At 41.0% G+C, this 20,387-nt stretch overlaps 1 protein-coding gene across 1 annotated transcript in view; it reads left to right on the forward strand.

Annotated features, from left to right (window-relative positions):
* Window positions 1-20,387, forward strand: part of LOC104470525 (arginine-glutamic acid dipeptide repeats protein-like) — a gene marked incomplete at its 3' end in the record, with an annotated part of 70,471 nt that overhangs the window by 1,982 nt on the left and 48,102 nt on the right. The window contains exon 2 of the mRNA XM_010085480.1: window positions 12,711-12,781. Coding sequence (XP_010083782.1) covers window positions 12,711-12,781 — 71 coding nt within the window. The remainder of the gene's footprint in view (window positions 1-12,710; window positions 12,782-20,387) is intronic.

Consider the following 20,387-nt stretch of genomic DNA (forward strand, 5'->3'; position numbering starts at 1 on the left):
CGCTCTTCCTTACGCGGGTGGTGCTGAGCAGGGTTTGGAAGAGGTTGCATGCTCTGGTAAAGGATTTGCAAGCTGGTCTGGCCAGTCTCAGCTGAGACTAGTGCTGGCCACAGGCGGCTTGCTGCATTTTCTCTTTGCCCATCTTTCTGCACTGTCTAGAAAAGGGGGTGGGGAGGGAGTGGTTGTGTCTGATCTGGAGGAGGGTATTTAATGAAAGAACGAGGAAAGCCATAGAAGTTGTGATAATTGAGATATTTTACACCTGTCTTGTAATGTAAAAATCTGCTTGTTAAATTTTACATTTTATTAGCAGTAATTAGCATAAGAGATGTCCCCTAGCATTAAAACTTCTCTGTTCAGTTTGCTCTTTGTGCTTTTTTTTTGAACTTGCATCTGACTCATGTCTTAAACTGCAGAGAGCAGTAAGAACGCCCAGTACTGGTTAGCTCCGTGTTGGAGGGACATGAGCCCAGCTGAAACCTTCATTGACTCAATCTCTTGATAAAAATTTAAAAATTTGATTTAAAACGTAATTTCTCAACAGAAGTGAGATCTTGACTACACATTCCAGTGTGTAGTGTATTCTAAAGCAATTTTAGCGTCTATTGCAGAAGAAAATCTCAGCTTCTGTCTTATGGCTAGTACATATAGGGAGATGTATTTGTAGCTAAGGGTACGAGTTACATAAAATTTAAGAAGGATCAAGAGTTTAAATAAATGAGACTTTGCACAGCAAGGATTAGAAAGATGAAAATTAAAGGTGTGTGCAGAATGGATAGATGCCTTCAGCTTACATCTTTTAGGCTTTAAGGAAAAGAAATCCTTTCCATTTGTTTTAAATACTCTGGTATGGATGAATGTTAAAGGTCAGTGTTTTCTTACTATTAAGTCCTTGGTTAAAACCTCATTCCATGTTTACCCCATTGCTATATAGTACTTAATCCAACCCTTAATATTACTTCTTTCTGTGCTGAGCTCAGCGGCTATATTTGAGTAATAGCAAATAAGCTGTAAATAAATAATCGAGATCATTGGAATTTTTCCAAGTGAAAGGTTACACTATTGTTACTGTATAAATACTGTTCTTATTAATTTGCATTAGATACAATGAATGTATGCACAGCTTTAAACCATGTGATAAAATTTATTGAGTAGAGCTTAGGCAACATCATGCAATTAATCTTTTCTACTTTGGAAATGACACAGGCCTATCGTGAAAGCTTGTTGGCCCATTTCCCCATCTGTCCTCTCGGTTTCCACAGCCTCTCTTCTGTTTCCTTCCAAATCTAATATATGGGTTTTTTCTTCTTTTTTTCTAGCAGGTCTTACCTTGCTTTTTTTCAAAATGACTGTATGGTAACAAATGAATTTTTGTGGTACAATGAATATTCAGATTTGCTTATAGGCTCCCGTAGCGTAAGGTGACGAAAGTATAAGATAGTTGCATCAAAACTGAGATTTATTTTTTTTCTCCTCTGAGTTAGATTATTTAATGCTGACTTTCCTTACATTTCTAGTGCAGATTGATTCCCTTCTACCCTACTGGCTTTTGCCAAAATGCAGCACGGTTGGAAAGGGATGATTTCCCATACAGTTTGTGTGCACATGCAATATGGTTCACACATGGCTCCTCGTTGGGTGTCGGCTCAAATTGGTGGGCTTGCTTTGCAGTATGTTTTTTGCAGTTCTACTTTTTTGATTGTCAGACTGTGAGCGAATTTTAATACTTTGATACTCTGCTGTGCAAACCAGGCTGGATAGCTGCATCTGTTGTTTGGGTTAGACAATCGGTCTCCACGTACAAGTTTCTGTATAGAAGAACGTACTGAAGGGCTGTCGATCAAACAGCCGTCAAGGTATTGTGCTGGACCTGAGGGCTAAGGGGTGCTCTGAACAGCTGCCCAGGCTTTTCCCAAGTGCAAGGCTACTCCCAACACTGTTGACCAATATTGCAGCTTTTGGACAGGCCCTTGCTCTTGATACGTGGTTAAGAGAATGACTTACCTGGCTGGAGGAGGAAAACAAATAGCACTGTCAGTAACTTTGCATTTCTTTCCGATATAAGGAAAGGTGAAAAAGGTAGTGCTGATGCTGCTCCAGAGAACTTTTTTTCCCTCTCTGTACTGGAGGGCAATGACATACTTAGTCTTACAAGGACCTGACGTGCGAAGGTATTTTTTTTGTGTATCTTCAGCTTGTACTTGAATGTTGAATTTCTTTTCATTATCTCAATAAATTGCTCTTATGAAGTCAGTGGGTTAAGATTCAAGAAAAAGCACGTAGCAGGAGTATCTGCATCAAAACAATATCAAAAACAAACAAAAAAAAATCAAAACAAAAAGCTGGTTGTGTGGATACTTGTATTGCCCTGTTCCTTTTTGTTCTCCGAGCTCTTGTGTGCCTTTCTTGCTGAAGAAAGCTGTACAGTCCCTGTCCCCGTTCACCCTCAGCCTGCTCAGCAAGGCAGGACGGGGTGTTACTATAGTAAAGCCACCAAACGTAGTACTGAGGATGTCGTTGTGACGGAGCAGACTGCTGTAGTGTCATCGGGACGGCACCTTGAGTGCTGGACTAGAAAAGCTTTGTTGGATGAAAGTCCAAGTTGATTTGGAGTCTCAGGAAAAGAGATGACTTGGTATGTCACCTGGAGATGAGGACGATATTGTTTGCTCTGCCTACGTAGAAACATTTAAAAGGATCTGCCAGAATTAAAAGGATTTATGAGGATCTGTGACTACAGTGACATCAGGAGCTATATAAACAGCACATCAGCAAGAGCAGAATCAACATGAGGTAACACAAGGTGAAATGCTTCTGCAGGGACTTCATGGTTTTCTAGCAAATGGCTTTGGAATAGCTTACATGGGAGCCTCTTTGTTCTAGGTGTGTTAAGATCTGTGTGAAGCTGGAAGAAGAGGTGCAGAGTGTTAGATATGGAAAGCGCGGTTTGATATTGTGCAGGGAAAATTGGCTTTGTGGATCCAAGAACACAAAAAAAGTAGGAATGTGTCTCGGACATTTTGAAATGTTTTAAGCAATCGCTTTTTGGGACAGCTATTGGACTTTTTGGTTTAGTTGCTTTTTTTAAGGTGTGGGAAATCACTGTCACTAGGATGAAAGAGAGATGTTGCTACTGGAAAATACAGCTTGAGTTGAGTACTAACTTTTCTGGACTTATAGGTTGATGTCACTTCGAATTTTTGTTAGATTTCTGTCCCCGAGTGCAGTTTAGGAGGCACCATAACCTGTAAGCTATTATCTGGGCAGGCATCAGAGAAGGAAAGAGTCTGAATTTGCAGGTTGGATGCACTGTTATGAAATAGTGCTGCTCAGTTGTCACCAAATGTACCCAAGTGAGATCTTACATACTTTTCACTTGGATGCGTTCTGTGATTATAGTGCATGTGGCCATTTTTCAAAGGGAGCACTTCATGAGCTGTGGAATAGTTTGCAGTCTTCCGTGGCTGAGATTTGAAGCCTGCAGGTGTTCCGTTATTGCGCTATCACAATGAGAAAATAACAAAAGGTGGTGGGTCATCTTCCTTGGGAATCTGCAAGCATGACACCCAAGTCTGTCCTGGGGAGTTCCAGTCGTGGTGGGACCAGAATTATATTTACCTAAGACCTGGTCGGACTGAGATTTCTTCTAGCCACAAAAATACCCTGTAAAAAGGGTGTTTGGGAGCTGTTATAGGATGAATGTGAAGCTTCACGTGACCACCTTATTGACACAACTTTGTGTCTGACTGCAACAGCTCCGGTCAGAACTCTGGGGTTTAGCTGCCATAGGTAACGGTGGAACACAGATACGAGGGGTTCTGCAGACTGCAATAGGAAATTATTTTTGCAGAGGATGAATGCAGAAAGACTGTAACCTAAGCAAAAAGTAAGACTTTCTGGGGAACACAGCATGCCATTGTGAAATTAGGCAAATGGAAATTTTGCAATAAAAACACAGCGAGTGGGAAGCAACTGTGGAAAAATTGGGCTAAAGGGAAGAAATTCCTTCAAATAGTGGTTTTCATGGAGTGAAAGTGGAGTTTGCAGCTGCAGTAATAATTCATGGACTGTCTTCAATTTCTTTCAATTAAAATACTTTGAACTTCTAGTGTATGAATTTACCAGCCCTTTTTCTTCTGCTCTGTGGAGGTTGCCACATCTTTCATTGACCTTTAGATAAAGGAGTGTCTGGTCCATTATAACTGCACCACCAGGGTAAGCAGTAAACTAAACCCTCGATTTAGCTTCTGTCCTGGGAACGATGCTGCGGTTCCCCGTATAGCACAGCAGTGTACTTTATCCAGAAATATACCTAAATGTAGACACTTATTTATTTTTCTTTGGCTTTAAAATTCATGCTTGTATCTTTACTGTGGTGATTGTACTCCTCTTAAAAGTGAGGAAAGCTTTTTCTTTTTTTCTTCCTGAAATAAGCGTTTCTTATTTAAGCAGCTGACTAGCATACTAGCATGGTCATTATGCTTTAAAATGAAGGAAAAAAGGTAATATACTAGGGTTGAAAAAAAAAGTACACTTACGCTGTAAGATCAGCTTTTCAGCTTCTGCACTAATTTGTTCTGTATAAAAGGAACCTCAGAGCTACTTACAAATTGAAACAATAGGAAAATAATTTTTGTTTTAGAAAAGACATTGGTTTTTTATGCAGTGCTGCTAGGTGTTTGCAGATAGGTGAGTATCAGGTTAGCAGGCAATAGGGAGAATATCTCATAAGCTCACTTGACAGGAGTGTCTCTATTTGCGTTGCAGCAGGCTTTGAGGCGATGGACTGCAGTCTTTGAAATGCAGTATTCTGTGAAAATCATCCTCACCCAAGTGACACATTCAGTTTTCCCCTTCTGAACATATGTTCAGGGCTGCCCCGACAACTTCTAAAGCGGATTACTCTCTATCCATTTGTCTAATTGGGGAGGTGAAGGGAAGTAGTAAAGGCTGTAATTTTTTTCTGTCTGAGGGCTACACAAATAAAGCCCATCCGTATTTTGATGGAGCGTCGCAGTGTGTTGCACTTGAATTATCGTAGCTAAGGGAGAGAAGTTAAGCAACCGTTTGGTGTTTGTGGTGGGCTTGGGAATAGAAGAGTTTTCTCTTCATGTCCTCTTGGTGTGTTTGTTTTGCCTGCTAGAGCACAGAGTTATAACTGTGCATGGTCCAGTAGAGGAACTTCTTAAGCTCAAAGCCATGTAAAGATGCCGGTTTTCACATGAAGTACAGCTCCGTGGGCCAGCCGTGTGCTGTTGATTTCTAATGTCGCTATTGACTCAGCACCAAAACTTGGGAACACAAGCGAATGGAGCATCTACGATATCTTTGCTCTCATTGTGGCATTTCTGGGCAACACTACTTTCTGTAAGATGATGTTTGGTTTGTATCATGATTGTTAAGTATGTCTGAATTGCATCTTCCAAGAAGAACTGTGTAGTGTTGTGGACATGCATGAAAAGTGCAGAAAAATAATTGGTGTGGGAAATCGTGTAGCTGGGTGCCTGATCTGCAGAGCAGTTGCTTTTATAAAATTGGGAGCTGCAGACTACAATTAGCTGTCATTAATTTTGTTGAATAGAAATATGTTCCATTTATTGTACAATCAGGAGACAGGCTTGAATGAGTTTAAATAGATGAAATCTAAATTATACTGACAGTCCATTAAACAGCAGCAAAACCCCTTAAAGAAAATGGATTCGCTATGATACCAGTTTATAATAAAATCATTTCCCAAATAAGAACTGTAGTGCAGGCATCGGGAATACGCCTGTGAGTTTGAAATGAACACAGTAAATTGGTTGAACCGTTTATTGCAGAGCAGGGCTCTAGCACATTGTTTTCTGACAAGGAGCCAGCAGTGTTGCTTGAAATCTGCAAAAAAAAATATCAGACTGGCATTTTGTTTGTTGTCAGCCATATGGGGGGGGGAGGAAGGGCGACTGTAGCTCCCTACCTGTCAGTGGTAATATTTTTCTAGTTAAAACCATGTGTTTGTCATTCCCAGTGCATTCCTCCCTGTGTTTCTACATTTGTTACCAAACCATCATGCCAAATGCGTAGCTGTAGTTAAGGTCTGGTGCCATTATTGACCTCTGTTTTCAAGGGTTCAGGAATTTTCCTCTATTTGGAATACCGGCAAAGTCAGATTTCAACATTTAGAGTTCCTTGAATGCTGCAAATATTTTTCTGATCCTTTGAAAGGTACTGTTTGGTTATTAATGAGCCGTAACTGCTAATATGGAGCTCCTAATGCTGTCTAACTGTTCTGGATGGTGGTGGTGAAGGATTGTGGCATTTAAGTACCTGAGACACTGAAATGAAGAGCCCTGCTGTTGGGGGTTCCCCCTAGCTTTGGCTGGGGCAGAGGTATTTCTGGAGAACAGTTCAGAATTCCCTGATCATGCTGCTTCGCTGGTTGGCAGAGGGCACTGGGACAACTAAGCCTTGTAATTTTAGACAGCAGAATGGAGGAATGTAAATATCCTTTAATTCTGGGATGTAAATATCCTTTAATTATTTGCTTATCCCACAGCTTGTATTGAGTTTCCTTTATAGTTTCTCAGATCCATCATCCAAATTTCTACTGTGGTGCAGCAGAATCTGTAGAGTCAGTGAGCGTTGGGATAAGTGCTGCCTCGGTATGAAGGGAGAGGTGGTGGATGTGGAAAGGAGTGTACGTGCGTGCTGCAGGGATGAGTCTACCTGAAGGACACTTCTTAGCACACGGATTGAATGGTTGAGTATAGAGCGTGTGGACTGCTGGTTACCTGAGCCTGACGGTTCATCAGGTTGGTTGTGACAAGGGAGGAGTTGATGCACGAACTGTTCAAACTTGGTGTCTGATGAGCTCCCCCAAGTTGTACCTAAATTGTGAAGAAGAGTGGGTTTTTACACGTCTAGTATATCATTTTTCAGAACTTCTAACATGGAATATCTGAAGGAAAGCAAAGTGAGGGAAATAATCCAGTAGGATACTGGGATGCCAAAACTGGGAAATGTGTGTGTGTTGGGACTCTGGTTACTTACAGCTACGCTGTGAAGTCTGAGCTTGTGACTATTGAAATGATGGCAGGAGGTTGTAGAGAACTCCTTGACAATGGCTTTCAAGGAATAGCTTTTCTCTGGAAGTGCAGAGAGCCTAAGGCTCTGTTTCTTGGATGGTGCAAGCGTTGACTCATCAGGTAAAACATAGAAGGATCTTAATTGTGAAGATGGTAACTGCATAAACTGCAGCATTTAAGCTGAAGAAGGTTCGTGTGTTCAGAAAAGTGAGGTGGTTGGGTTTTTTTCCAAAAGATCTTTTAAGTCCATGCATTGAAGCTCTAATTTTAAAAGCAGCTTTTAGTGTGGGAGTATTAATGTAACTCTTCAGAAGTAGGGCACATCTGGTGAATATGACAAGCCCAAAGGCATAATGACTCTGTACCATGTGTTGTGGAAACGCTTCATCTCCAGTGGGACATTTTACACGAAATAGGAAAGTAAGCAAATGCACTCGTGGTTGGAGATGGGCAGTGAATCCCGCTGGCTGTGCAGGGGACTTACGATTGCTTTGTTTGGCCAATGTAGGGGCTGAGGTTGCGGAAAGCTCCCCCCGTCCCAGGAGTTTGCTGGTTTGTCACTGGTGTACACTCTGTGGTGTAACAGATGAGATGGTTAACTTGGCTGAGGTGGCCCTTGGAAGTTGCCACATGGATGTTATCTTGCCATGCAGAAAGCCAGAGTGTGAACTGATAGCACACCCGTTTGCTCTGTGGTCACTTGCTTCATGCTTGCTCTTTTTTTAGTAGTAAATGGAGAATGATGAGAGAATGAATGTCTTTCAGTAAAAGAAATTAACTTACACTGAAAGTGTGTAAGGGTGTTCAGAGCAACAATTTTTGCTTGCTTCATACTATAGCTTCCTTTACAGGAATTTTGTTATTTTGCTGATTTTTCACTGAGTCAATACAGATAATCAGGCATCTCTTCTGTTAGTGGTATGATTGTCTCTAAAGAGGGTCATGAGCCTTGCCTAACGAAACACATCCTTCAGTTCCATTTTCAAGGGGTCTTTGCAGATGACGGCATTGTATATCACCTTAGAGCAACGGCAGTGGATGTGACTCTGAGCCATTCAATTAATGACATGTTTAAATTAGGAAATTTTAGTCGGTTTGATTTTTGTCGTTGGACTTTTTGAGCAGAAGGGGTTGAATGTTAAGGTTAGTAGACATTAATATTAATATTGCAGAAGCAAGTAGTTGTCTGGAACATGCCTGTATTGTGAGTTCCTTTGTAGAATAATAGATGTTGAAATAACTGACCTGAATTTTTTTTCAGGTGTCTGAAGGGAGAATGGGTCTGGGTTCATGTATTTTATGCTGACAAACAGCCTCGAGCTTCAGACTCCCATTTAGCATGAAGAGAGTATGTGTCACTCCATTGGTATAAACCTGCTGATCAGTAAAAGAATTCAGAAGCAAGTGAACTTGTCTGTGTGAGGAATCTCTATTTTGCGATTTTAGGTTTTTCAGCTGTTTCTTTGTGAAAAATGGGCCATCGTTTGGAGTTGTTAAAGTGGCAGTAGGACACAAAGCAGCCTGAGCAACAGTGATGAGGAGTGAGTGAAGTTGTCAAAGTCTATGCAGAAGTTCTCTGCAGCCATATAGAGCTGAAAATGTTCCAGAAGTATGTGAGTAGTGGGGAAAAAAAAAGGGGGTGCAATAGCACATTCCAGTGTGCTAAGGATAAGGAGCTGTTCGGTATTTTTTTGTGGGCATAAGTCTTACCTCTGCAGGTTTGCATTAGAGAAATGATCTGTGGTTTCTCTTTGTTTGGGTCCACATTGGAGCTGTTCTTGAAGGTATTTGTGTTTTGGATTTCTGGTAAATGAAAGGGATTGCTCCTTATGGTGAGTTTTGAGTGGCTCATGTGAATGCATCCATAAATGTTCTCCTTTTGGCATTTTCCCAGTTTCTAGCGTTCATGACATTGCTTTGCACCTGAATTAGCTTGTTTTCTTATCTGTATGGCCTCTGTTGCTTTGGAGGCTTGTTAACTGGATGTCATCTTTGTTTTAAATCTTGGCAGGCAGCCACGCGTGCCTTACTTAACTGCAGTATACTGGAGAGTCAACACGTTTGCTTTATCCATAGTGGATGCCAGATTCTTTCTTCTGTATCAGCCATTTCGGAGGGATGCTGAGCTGTTTGTTCTGTGTGTGCTGTCTGATAGTACTTTGAAAACGAGGCTTGCGAAACTGAGATATTTAGAAGAAAATCTTGGAAGTTGTGGTGTTTCCTGTCTCTGAAATCTTGTAGCTTTTTGTACACATTCTCCAGTGAAGCTGGAAAAACTTCCTGCAGATGAGTGGTGGAACATCCTGTAGATGGATGATTCACCTGGGATCCGGAGCAGTTGGCTTGAGCAGAGGGCTGTCTGAATGGAGCGATTGGCCAAGGAGGTCTGAGATAGCGACGCTGAGCAGGAATACTTTGATATGGTTATATTGCCATAGCTTCTGAATAAACTGGATTGAATCATACTGCATCAGCGCAAGAGGTGAGGAGGGTGCATTTGGTGAGAGGTAGTTCAGATGCTTACCTCCCTGATTTAATAGTTTCTGGGGAGTTTTCAAGATTTTGGATGAAAATGCTACGTAAGTGTGAGTTAAAGTCAAATAGATTACCGTTCTTCTGCTGTTGATGGTTGATTACATATAGGCTATTTCAAGCTTTTCAAATGTACACATGCATGCTGTTGCAACAGCTGCTGCTATCCTAGCTAGGAAAATACACAACTTGAAATTGGTCATTTGGAAAAGGCAAGCCGTACTCAAATGTGCAGTGCTATTTTTGTGGATGCTTTTGTAATGAATGATCCAAACTTGCTATAGTAACAGAGTCTTCAAGGTTTCAGTTAAGTTTGTGTAAGCTAAACAAGGTTAGATTTTAGTTAATAGGAAAAACGTCAGGATGCGTGGTTTGGAACTTGCACGCTAAGTTCTGGTTCCGAACTCAAGCTCTGAGTTACCTTTGTGTGTTTTCTAGTGGGGATGAGGACACAGCTCTGCTGTAGTTACGCTCCTTCTGTGTACTTGGAGAGGAGCTGCACTGATGCTGATAAAATTATGATTTCAGATCAATCCAGATTCTTGTCCTGGGTCTTTGACTCTTACTGTAAAATAACCAACAGATCTTCAATTGGAAAGAAGAAATCTGTTTTATCAAGCTCATTTGGCTTTATCAAATGCTTTGCGGAGTGATTAACAGCGCAGTTTGCGATGGATGGAGAAGGGTGAGCTGAAGGAGCCTGTTTTACAAAGAGTGTTGCAGGTAGAAATGTGACACGTGGATTTACAGGCTTTGCTCCAGATGGTTTCTATGGTTATGTGATAACCCAGCAGGAAGTGACTCCTGGCTTCTTACAAGGCACAAACATGTGAGATGCTGCAGATGCTCTCTGTTAAGTCCAGGCCACCCTTTGTGCGCTGTTGCTGTCACTCAGCCCTCGGTTCGTACTTTTCTGCCTGTGCTTTCGATGCTCCTGAGCAGGTGATCTGTTCTGCAAACTGTGCTCCACGGATTTAATTTTTTAATTCAAGGAACTGCCTAACATGTTCACGCCAAGGTAGTATTTGTGCTAAATGGGTTTTATTCTGAAGAGGAGTGCCTAACCTTTTCCCAGTTCTGTTTGAAAAGCCCCTGATCCGTGATCTCACAGCAAGGCTTTGGTGACAGCTGAAGTAATGGCTTTTAGCTGTTTGCTGCTTTCATGTTCTCTGGGGATGCAGACCACGGTGAGCTGTGCTCATCATTTGAAGAGTTTCTTCAGAAGACTTCTGCTGAAGTTAGGGTGACCTTCCTGACTTGTAACCACCTAAAGAGCAGCATCTTTTCCAGTCTTGATTGAAGTCATGGGTCAGTATGACTGAGAAACACCTTTGAATTCCTTCCATTGAATATGGAGTTTTAGCCATCCTGATCAGCAGGCTTGATTTGAGACTCCCTGGCTATGAAATGCCGCAAGGCAGGAGGGGTTTTTATGGTGTGGCGTATTGGACTGTAATTATTTCCTTGCTCCATCCAAAAAAAACCCCACACCCAAAACCACAACTGTGAAATCCCAGCCTGTCGCCTGACCACTTCAGGCTATGGTTTCGTGCCTGTAAGGTGAAAGTGTTGGTGTTTGACCGGGATACTGGTATCATCTGGTATTGCTGGGTGTGATTCTGCTTTTTGGCCAAATCAGCAAGTCCAGACCTGCGTGACTGCAACAAGCAGCGCAGGATTTGGGGACGGGCGCTGACTGCATTTAAAGCTCTGTTTGCTTTGATCCTGGCAAAACATCGGTTACCTGAAATGAATGAATACTTACACCTCTGTCATTGGAACAGGATATTCTGCTGCTGCCACATTTAAAGTCAGACACACAACCTAATTCTGGCATAGAGCACTGAAGTGCTGTGGGTTTGGCACGCCTGGCCGTTTCCCAGCTCGGTTGATGGAGCTGCTAAGACTCTCTCTGCACTTTTTGGTAGTCCTGAGGTATCCCTGCTAGATAGCTGCTGGCTTTCATTCTCTTAAATTGATCTTTGAGTAACTCAGTATTGAGAGAAGTCCTGAGTTACAGGCTGTCTCTCAAATGATCAATGAAGAGTTCCTTTCTGCTTTCAGGAGGAAGGTGTTTTATTGCTATCAGCAATGCCCATGCATCCTTAGGAGTGCTCTTTGTGGAGCATGAGAACATGAAAGTGTTTGTCTGGAACAGCTTTTAGACACGTGAAGCAGCATATTAGTTGTGTTTCAAAATGTCTTATAAAAAATCTAAGACTTTGGAATTTTTCTGTAGAAATACAAACAGGTTCACAGAGAATCATTCATAGAATAGCCGATGTTCTTTGAATCTCTTGTCTTTTGAATAGCAGTTACCTATCTGAATACAAAAGGAGAACTTAAATATTAAATATTTAAATTTTTAAATATTTGTTTGGCTTTGGGAGTAGCATCTTTGCCTTCTAGCAAGTTGTGTGTGAGTTTTCTGATTTCTGAGGTCATTATCGTTAATCAGACACTTCTTTCCCATCCTTGCTGTAATTTTATTCCGAGGCACTGCTTTTGTGGTGGTTATTGCCAAGGCTGTTTTAAATACATCAGACCTTATTTTACAGCAACCTTGGAGAGTTCAGTTGTCAAAAGCAAACAAAAATAATTACTCGGTTTCTGTCATGTCAAATGTAATTCGAGAAAGCCCAGACCTTCCCTGAGGTAAATCTAATTTAGTTTGGAGCATTTCATCTATGATTGGTTGCCTTGGTTTTCTTCACAATTAGAAGAGAAAATACGTTCGTGCGAGGTTCTTAATAGCAAGCTACCCACAGAAGATCTGATTAGTTTCCTGTCTTATTTTCAGCTGGTTCATAGGTTGTGACCTGGTCATTTTATTAACTACGTTCAGAATGGTCGTATATGACTTCCTTTTGTTTTTCTAGCAAAATGTCTATTCGAGTAAAAGTTAATTTTTATGCAGTTAATTACCTTATTTATCATCATAAAGTGTCAAGCTCCTATTTTTGGATCACACTGTGAATAAATTACATGCTATGCAAATGAAATGGTGTCTTTTTCTAAGCTTAAGCTGTTTTTTAATTTATCCTGTTTTTATGTTCTTTCTTGGAGGTACAGAAGTTAATTTCCATTATTTTAAAATCTTCCTTTTTTTTAAAGATTGCGTATATATTGAAAGTCGCCGGCCGAATACCCCGTATTTCATCTGCAGCATTCAAGACTTCAAACTGGTAAGGAAAATTTTCACATCTCCTCCTTTTCCCTGCCCCATTCTCCAGTGAGATGGCAAGATTTCTTAGGCTGTATCTCTTCCTGTAGCTCCTTGCTCCTTCTGAGTAAATCTTTATCTCCTGAAATAGCAGCTGCTTTGCTAGTAAGACACTGATCTCTCCTTGGTAGAGACTTGGTTAGCTGGGCTGTAGAGTTCAAACTGTGGTGTATGGCAGTATATGGTTTATATAATATATTATGTGCACAGGAATATTAACTTTGAGTGTTTTTGGGAACTTGTGGCTCAGGAAGTTCAGTTTTTCCTGGGAAGTTAAATTTGTCTGTGCCTTTACCTCTGGTTTTATGTAGCCCAGCTGTGTAAATGGAAGCACGTGGGCTGACTTGTTTGTCTCGCCTGATCTGTGGACTGACACTTGAGGAAGCAAAGAGACCAGACCAACATGACAAGTCTGTATTTATTTGGAAAAATATAAAATAACATTTCAGAATGCTTTAGCACTTTATTCTTTAAAAATGAGAAGTTGGGGAACCTCTACAAGAACAAATGAGTTGCAGTTGTGGTTTGCCCCTTTTGCTCTGAATTTGCACGCTGGGAAGGTTAAACACACGTGCAGCGACAGCGGACTGGGAAGGCACAGAAAACCACTCACACTCACCCAGGGCAGCGCAAGAAGCTGCTCCTGTTCGACACACAGGGCACCTCTGCTTCTTTTGGACTTTGCAGTGCTCTGGGTAGTGTAAGCAGGACATTTGGAAAGGGCAATTGTCACTGCTGAGCATCTTGCTGCTGACTATGGAATAAACTGTCCTCCTTACCAGTGCATAGTCTACAAGTGTAGCTCACCCACTGTCTCTTGCTATCAGAATATATCTTCTTCCTTCTCCAAGCTTTCTTGCTCAAATCTTCCATTTCACTCCTTACAAGTTTATTTTGTGAGACCGCAGTGAAGGAGGACACGTAGACTTTCTTCAGTATTGATGTCTGTGGTGGTGCTCGGCGCTTGTGAGCGTGGGTGTGTGCTCGCTTTCTCTCTTCCCCTCTTCCCCCCTCTTTTTTTTTTTTCTTTTTTTTTAAGGAATTGTTGGATCTGTGGTTAACAGGTTCTAGCAGTGGCTTCAGCCACAGTTGTACCCCTCTTGCACATTAGCAGGTGCTTTTGTGTCTGACCGGAATGACAATGTGATAGTTGCCATTCTGGGCAATAAGCTCCTGCTGAGTTGCATTAATTGCTCAGGATATTAACCACAAAAGCTGAAGCTTCTGTTGTCAGCATTGGTCTTGTACAACACATTACAACTGGTTGCAAAACTGTAGGAAGTGTATTGCAGTATATTTTAGTACCTTTTAAATTTTTTTTATTTCTTTTTCAAGTTTTCAGCATGCAAAGGGTATGACACCAGAGTTGCTGGTTGCTGGCAATGTTGCATATTTTTTCACATGGAAATGATATAATTGTTTTATGTTGAGTTTTGCCTGCTCTGAGTTCTTTAATTTCTCTGTTAGTGTTTTTTTCTTACTGACACAGTGCGTAAAAGGAACTTGTAAAAATGACATAACCAAAAAAACCCCTTGATGCTGTTTGTACTGGCAAATTTTCAGTGTGTTTGTCGCTGTTGATTTTACTGTTGGGGGAAAGAAAAGATGTACAGTGGAAAGGACACTTGATTTCTCTTCTGGTGTGAGATACCAACAGGAAAACAGTCTTGTTCTGCCTTCAGCTAAGTATGTCAAGCGAAGCAGGGAAGTTAACAGCTTTGAAATGTTGGCTACTAATTAAGAACATGATCGTGTTGGTTGTCATTAACGGCAAGTTTTTGTCTGAGTGTATTAGTCAAAAAAAAAAAAGATGCATTAAGGGCTGGCCGTGTGAGAAATTTGATCAGTCCAGCTTGAATATGTTAGGGACTGTCACGGGTAAGATTGATCCTCTTTTGCTTTGCCGTTCCTGGGGTGCTGGGTTCCTTCAAGCTTTCTGAGATTCATGTAAATAACTTTGTGGAATTGAGAAGTAAAATATGATTAACTATGATGTGTGTGTCTTAGGGAAACTGCCAACAAGAAGGGGCACTTCCAGTAGTCCTTTCTAGTCTGCCCTTGCTTCGGTACTTCTGTAACACGGGTTTCACTACAACATTAACATTCTCTTTCAAAATCACTCCCGATAACGTGTTGATAGTCTGATGTGCTCTTGGGGAGAGAGCCATGTAACACCAGCGCCGAAGGTACGACAGGAGTGCTGCTCTGGTATGGGAACTTCTTGGCGTGCTTTTAAGAATCCAAGGAAATTCAGCGCTTGTTTAGGACCCAAGCAAAGAGTTTGGAATCAGGAGTGAGGATTTTTAAGGCACAGTGTCTTGGGTCTCTTCTGTTATTGTCATCTCTCTGAACTTTGCTTTAAAAAGCAGGTGGGAGGTATGCAGGAGCTGGGAGTGAGGGAAAGCTCCCCCAATACATTTCAGGCGCTGGCTGTGTGCTGGCATCTGAGTGCTGGGTTCAAAAACCAGCTGCCTCTTGTAGGAGCCTTTTTGGTTCAAAAGTTGGTGAGATTGCAGGGTGGATGAGGGAAGGGCTGGCAGGGAAAACATGAATGTGAATGTTGACTGTTAGACCTACAGCTTCTTTTTATTCTCCTTAAAGAAGTGAGGGGGTGGTGGGTCGTGCAGAAGGGTGTAATACACCAGAAATGCTTTTTCCTTGTTTGCTTCACTTCACCAGCTTTGAATTATTGAATTTAATATGTTTTAAAACTGAAATTGCCATAGCCTATTGAGAGAATATGAGATAGTTGTCTCTATTTGAAAAACCAACACAAAAAGGTTTACTAGGTTTTTTGGTTTGTTTTTTTCCCTGCTGACTGGGTTATTTTGTGTTGTTTGTGACCTGGAACATTTTTTTTAACCTCTCTTTAGTGCTAATTCATTTTACTCTGGATTAATACTATCCTCTTTCAGGATTCAAGACCAGATTATCCTTAAGGACTTTGATTAGGAACAAACTGTGGTGAAGCAATGCTTAAATCTGTAACTGGTTTATTGCCTGTTTTTATTGCTCATCAGTTCCGTTGGTGGTACTCGGTTATCTGTAGTACCTGCTTCCCCGCCTTGCGAGCAGGAGCACATCAGGGCAGCGGAACAAGCGGTTGGGTGTAAGCGGGCTTCTGTAAATCTGGATCATGCAAGGTTATGATTAGCCTTAGAGCAACTTTTCTAACCTTGTTTTGTTCCTTGGGAAACACTTCTTTACCCGTTTATTTTAAGCCCATGTTATCCATCTTATAAGGTCAGTTACTTTAAAAATATTGAGGTTTTTATAAGAAACAGCAAAATATAATTGGAAAGGTGGAACATGTGGATAAAGCTTGTAAAAGGGCAGAGTAATGTGGCCTTAATACTTCACTGACATATCTTGGCTGTTGAACAACTATAAGGAGGAGGAAAATGTGTTTTGTGGAGCGGTACAACTGGGGTCCATTAAGATTTAATTCTGGGTTCACCTAATGTAGAATTTTTTTCCTAGATCAATCTTACAGCTTGGAGTTTAAATTAGATGGGCAAGCCAATAAAATGGAAGCAGTTAATGCTTAGGTGTGGATTTTTGAAATATTTTACCCACAGAGGTTTTTCTGATTAGCTTTTCTTTCTGTGAGAAAATGTGAAGGTTGTTTACACCAAGAGATGTCTCCTGTGCATCAGTCTGCTGCTTTCCACTGAATTCTGCAACAGTACCACTGCATTTCTAACAATGCCGTTGTTTCTACAGCAGCATACTGCTGTCATAAATACCAATTTTCTAGTCATCACAAAGTTATGGAAGCATGCTTTGTGTTCGCTTTAATTTGGCACGAGTCAAAACTCTTAAAAATCTACAGATCTCATGAAGTCTTTCTTAAATATTCTTTGATGCTTCAGATACACTGATCAGAGCACACACGGCACAGCAGTGATGGCTGAGCCGTATTTTGGCTGGCAATGACAAGGAAGTGAAGAGGGGTGAATTGTCTGCAGACCTCAAGTTTTGAACCTTAATAGTTTCATAAGTATCTGGGAATCAAATGTTCCTTCATCCCCCCAAATGCTGATTTTCCAGGATTGATGCTATCTTCACTCATTCGGTGTAGTCCTTCATAAGCCAGCCTGACTTCAGTTACTCGTCCTGCTCTTGCGGTCTCTGAATTGAAGCCTGAGCGCTGCTAGGAATAAATCAAACCTGGCCAAAATCACTTTGATCTCCTTGTTCTGAGTTTCTGGCAGGAGAATAGTATCTGGAATTTCTGGAGGAAGTAGCTAAGGACCTGCTCAGCCGGTCCTGTTTCTCTTTCACACACCAGTGCTTTCTGCTGCTTCATTCCACCCAGCCCAAAAAAGAGTATATGAGTCCTTTTTTTCTTTTTTTTAAGTGAAGAAGGCTGTGTTTTGAAAATATAAATTCCCATTGAGTTTCTTTTTGGATCAGACCATTTGAAGAAACAGATTTTTCTCATCAGACCAAGGGTATAGCTTCATAGCTGTAGTTTTTTAATTAAATAATAGCACTCCATGGTTTTCTATTGTTTATTTGAATTATTGATTACTGAATATTAGTGTTCTGGGAGAAAGGAACAAGGCACAATTCAGAACTTGCCTCAGTTTTGCCTTCCATCCCAAGTAAGAGCATACTGATGGAAAAACGTAGCTACTCACAGAACATGACACTCTTGAGTGTATTGAATATAAATTTCTGATTAATTTACTGAAACCGAGGCAATTCCAGCTTAACTTCTAAGGGAAACAAGACACCTCCAAAATGAGAGAGAAGGGGGATCTATTGTCCAAGAAGTTCGTGTTTCTCTGTGATAACAGGTAGAGTTGAAGTGCGAAGTTAAGTGAACAAGAGCAAACAGCAACAAAACCAGAGAGGGATAACTGACAGCCGAAAGAAACACAATACCAGGGTATCTCCGACCATGGTACAAGCGAATGTATACAAATATAATACATCTCCCAAAATCGCCCTCTAATCCTCTCATTTAAACCTTTCTTGGTATGAATTTCCAGTGTTTGATAAACAAGTCCAAATTTCCTTTCTAAGGTTTTCCTTTTTTTCCAGCGGGAGACAGAACCCACCCAGCAGATGGATTTCAGCAGCATGCTTCTGATTTATCGTCTTCTGACTTAATTTGATATCGCATTTAAAATGCTAATGGGATACGCTTTGAATCTGAACATCAGAGAGAAACTTTAAAACAGAAAAAATGGTGAATTTGCCGTACAAGAGAAAACATTATTAATTGTGCTGCAGTTGCCCTTTGTGCCTGTGTGTTTACTTGATTGAAGCATCTTGACTGTGGTGCTTTCTCCTTGAAGCCTGATTTGAATGGAGCGTACAGCTGGATTGCCCCAGGGCCTTGTAACAATTTATAGTCTGGATGGAAAGGCAGAAGTGCATAAAAAGACAGTTGTGAAATGCCGCTGGTGCCCTGTAATAGAAAATCTGTGTATGGTGACCTTGTCTGGATGGGCCTGTGGGATCATTTTACTGTGATCCAAAGGATTATAAAATGGAAAATATTGCATCTCACCTGGAATCAAGAGGAAAAATTACGGAATCTGTTTTTCTAAATTATGCCGAATATGCTTCCTCTCCTTTGCATTCCTCCTGCATATGGCCTTGCATTTTAGCAAACATATTAAAATTGCGTCTGTTATTCTCTGTGCTTTTACAGGAGCGAGTGTTCTTGAATGCAAATATCTGGGTGAGGTTTCTGTAGCCACAAGCATTTATGTATTTAAAAGCCTCGTTCTGTTTGTAGATGAATTGATGTTCTGTTCCTGAGCTGCAGCTGAATTAATTTGTGGGTAATTTTTCCTGGCCAGTTATGAAGCAGGATGACCTTTCCTTTCTGGTGTGGAAAAAATGCTGATTAATATAGATTCTTGCTTCTCCAGATTCATCACCCCTTCTACAGCCAAGAAAAGACTGAAAGATTTTCTTTCTGCTTAAAACCTGTGCTAGAAGTGCTGCCCCACGATCGCTCAGTCCTACCTTCAGCTTGGCGAAGTTTGCTGTGACGGTGCAGAGCAGCCTCGCTAATGAGAGAGAGACGAATGAGACGTTTGAAGGAATGCTGAATTATTTAAAATAAAAAATTTAGTCTGCAAATGAGATTGGCTTTTATGTCTAATGTGAAGCAGATTGAAATGCTGCTGTGATTAGTGGGGCATGTGTGGGGTGGGAGATTAGTATGAAAATGTGGGGATAGGGCGCTTTGAACGAAGTAGCGAGGAATGATGAAGAATCAGAGGTGACAGTTTAAGGATTGCATGGCAGGAGCTGCGCAGTGATTAAATTCACTGATGCTGTCATTGAGCCGTAAGGCTGAAGATAACATTCTCTCCCTGTGCTGAAAACAAGAATCAATACAAACTCCTTGACAGAGGCTAAATTATTAAATAGAGCCTTTCTTACAATGTTTCATTATCTGGGATTTAGCTCAGCTGGTGATTTGTCAGCAGCACAGGGAGATTTGCTGGGCGTTTTGTATTAAAATCATTCCAGATGCATATGAATCCATCCTGATAATTCCCTTCCTTTTTCCAGCGCTTCTCCATAGATATTTATTTTTGTTTACTTTTGCCCAGATGACACTTGGGATTTTCACACAGATACTAAGCTGTGGTACTCAGTAGGGTTAGGTCTTGTTGCATACCTGGAACAAAAAAAAAAAATCTTTTTATACTAACAGACTGTTCAAGCGCTGAGTTGATTTGCTTGCTTTCAGCGTGTTAATGTGTAGTGCTTGAAATGTCTTTCCGATGAGAGTTCAGGATGGAATGAAGAGGGATGAGGCTGCTCTGGGGATTTATGGGTATTGGAGTCTCACTGGGCTTGGTTGAAAAATCTAGCAACGTTCTTTTTATTTGTTATATGTCTTCAGAACACAGGAGCAGAAGCCATCCATTCTCGAGTAGCTAAATCAGCGTGTCCTGCATTCCCAAAGTGCACAGGGCTGCGTGAAGATGTTGCATTTAGACCTGGTTGATGCTGGCAGAGAGCTGTAATTTCATCAGTCCCATTATTTTGTCAAGTAAAGACGGTTTAGCATTTTGGGGAGTAGTGTAATGCAACTAAATTTATCCAGAGCTAGAATGCTGTGTCACAAATGCATTGTTGCCTTTTGGAAAGGGAGAGAACATTCATATTTGGGCATTTAAAACAGATGGTAGCATTGGTAAAAATAAGGATTAAACAGCTGGAAGTTAAGACTGTATCTGTGTATTTTAGGGCTCAACTCCAGCTCTTTCTCTGTTTCCCTCTATATGGCCTAGGTCTTGACAACTGAAATCAAGACCTTACAATTTAGGGGCTACATCTAAAAAAAAAAAAAAAAAAACCCAAAAACCAACCAAACAAAAAAAAGGCAAAAAAAAAAAAACCCCAACAAAAAAAAACCCATCACAGAATAATCCAGGTTTTTTTCATGCGATTACCCTGTTTGTTTTTGCACCGCTGGGCATTCAGAAGGCCAGCAATTGGAATTTTCATCGCTGGCTTCTTGCCAGATGGAAAATGAAAGTCTGTCTGGAGGCTGCGGAGGATTCACCCCACAAAGGCTCCCTGAGATCTTT

This window comes from Pterocles gutturalis, unplaced genomic scaffold, assembly GCF_000699245.1.
Source record: "Pterocles gutturalis isolate BGI_N339 unplaced genomic scaffold, ASM69924v1 scaffold5040, whole genome shotgun sequence".
In the NCBI taxonomy this organism is placed as follows: Eukaryota; Metazoa; Chordata; class Aves; order Pterocliformes; family Pteroclidae; genus Pterocles; species Pterocles gutturalis.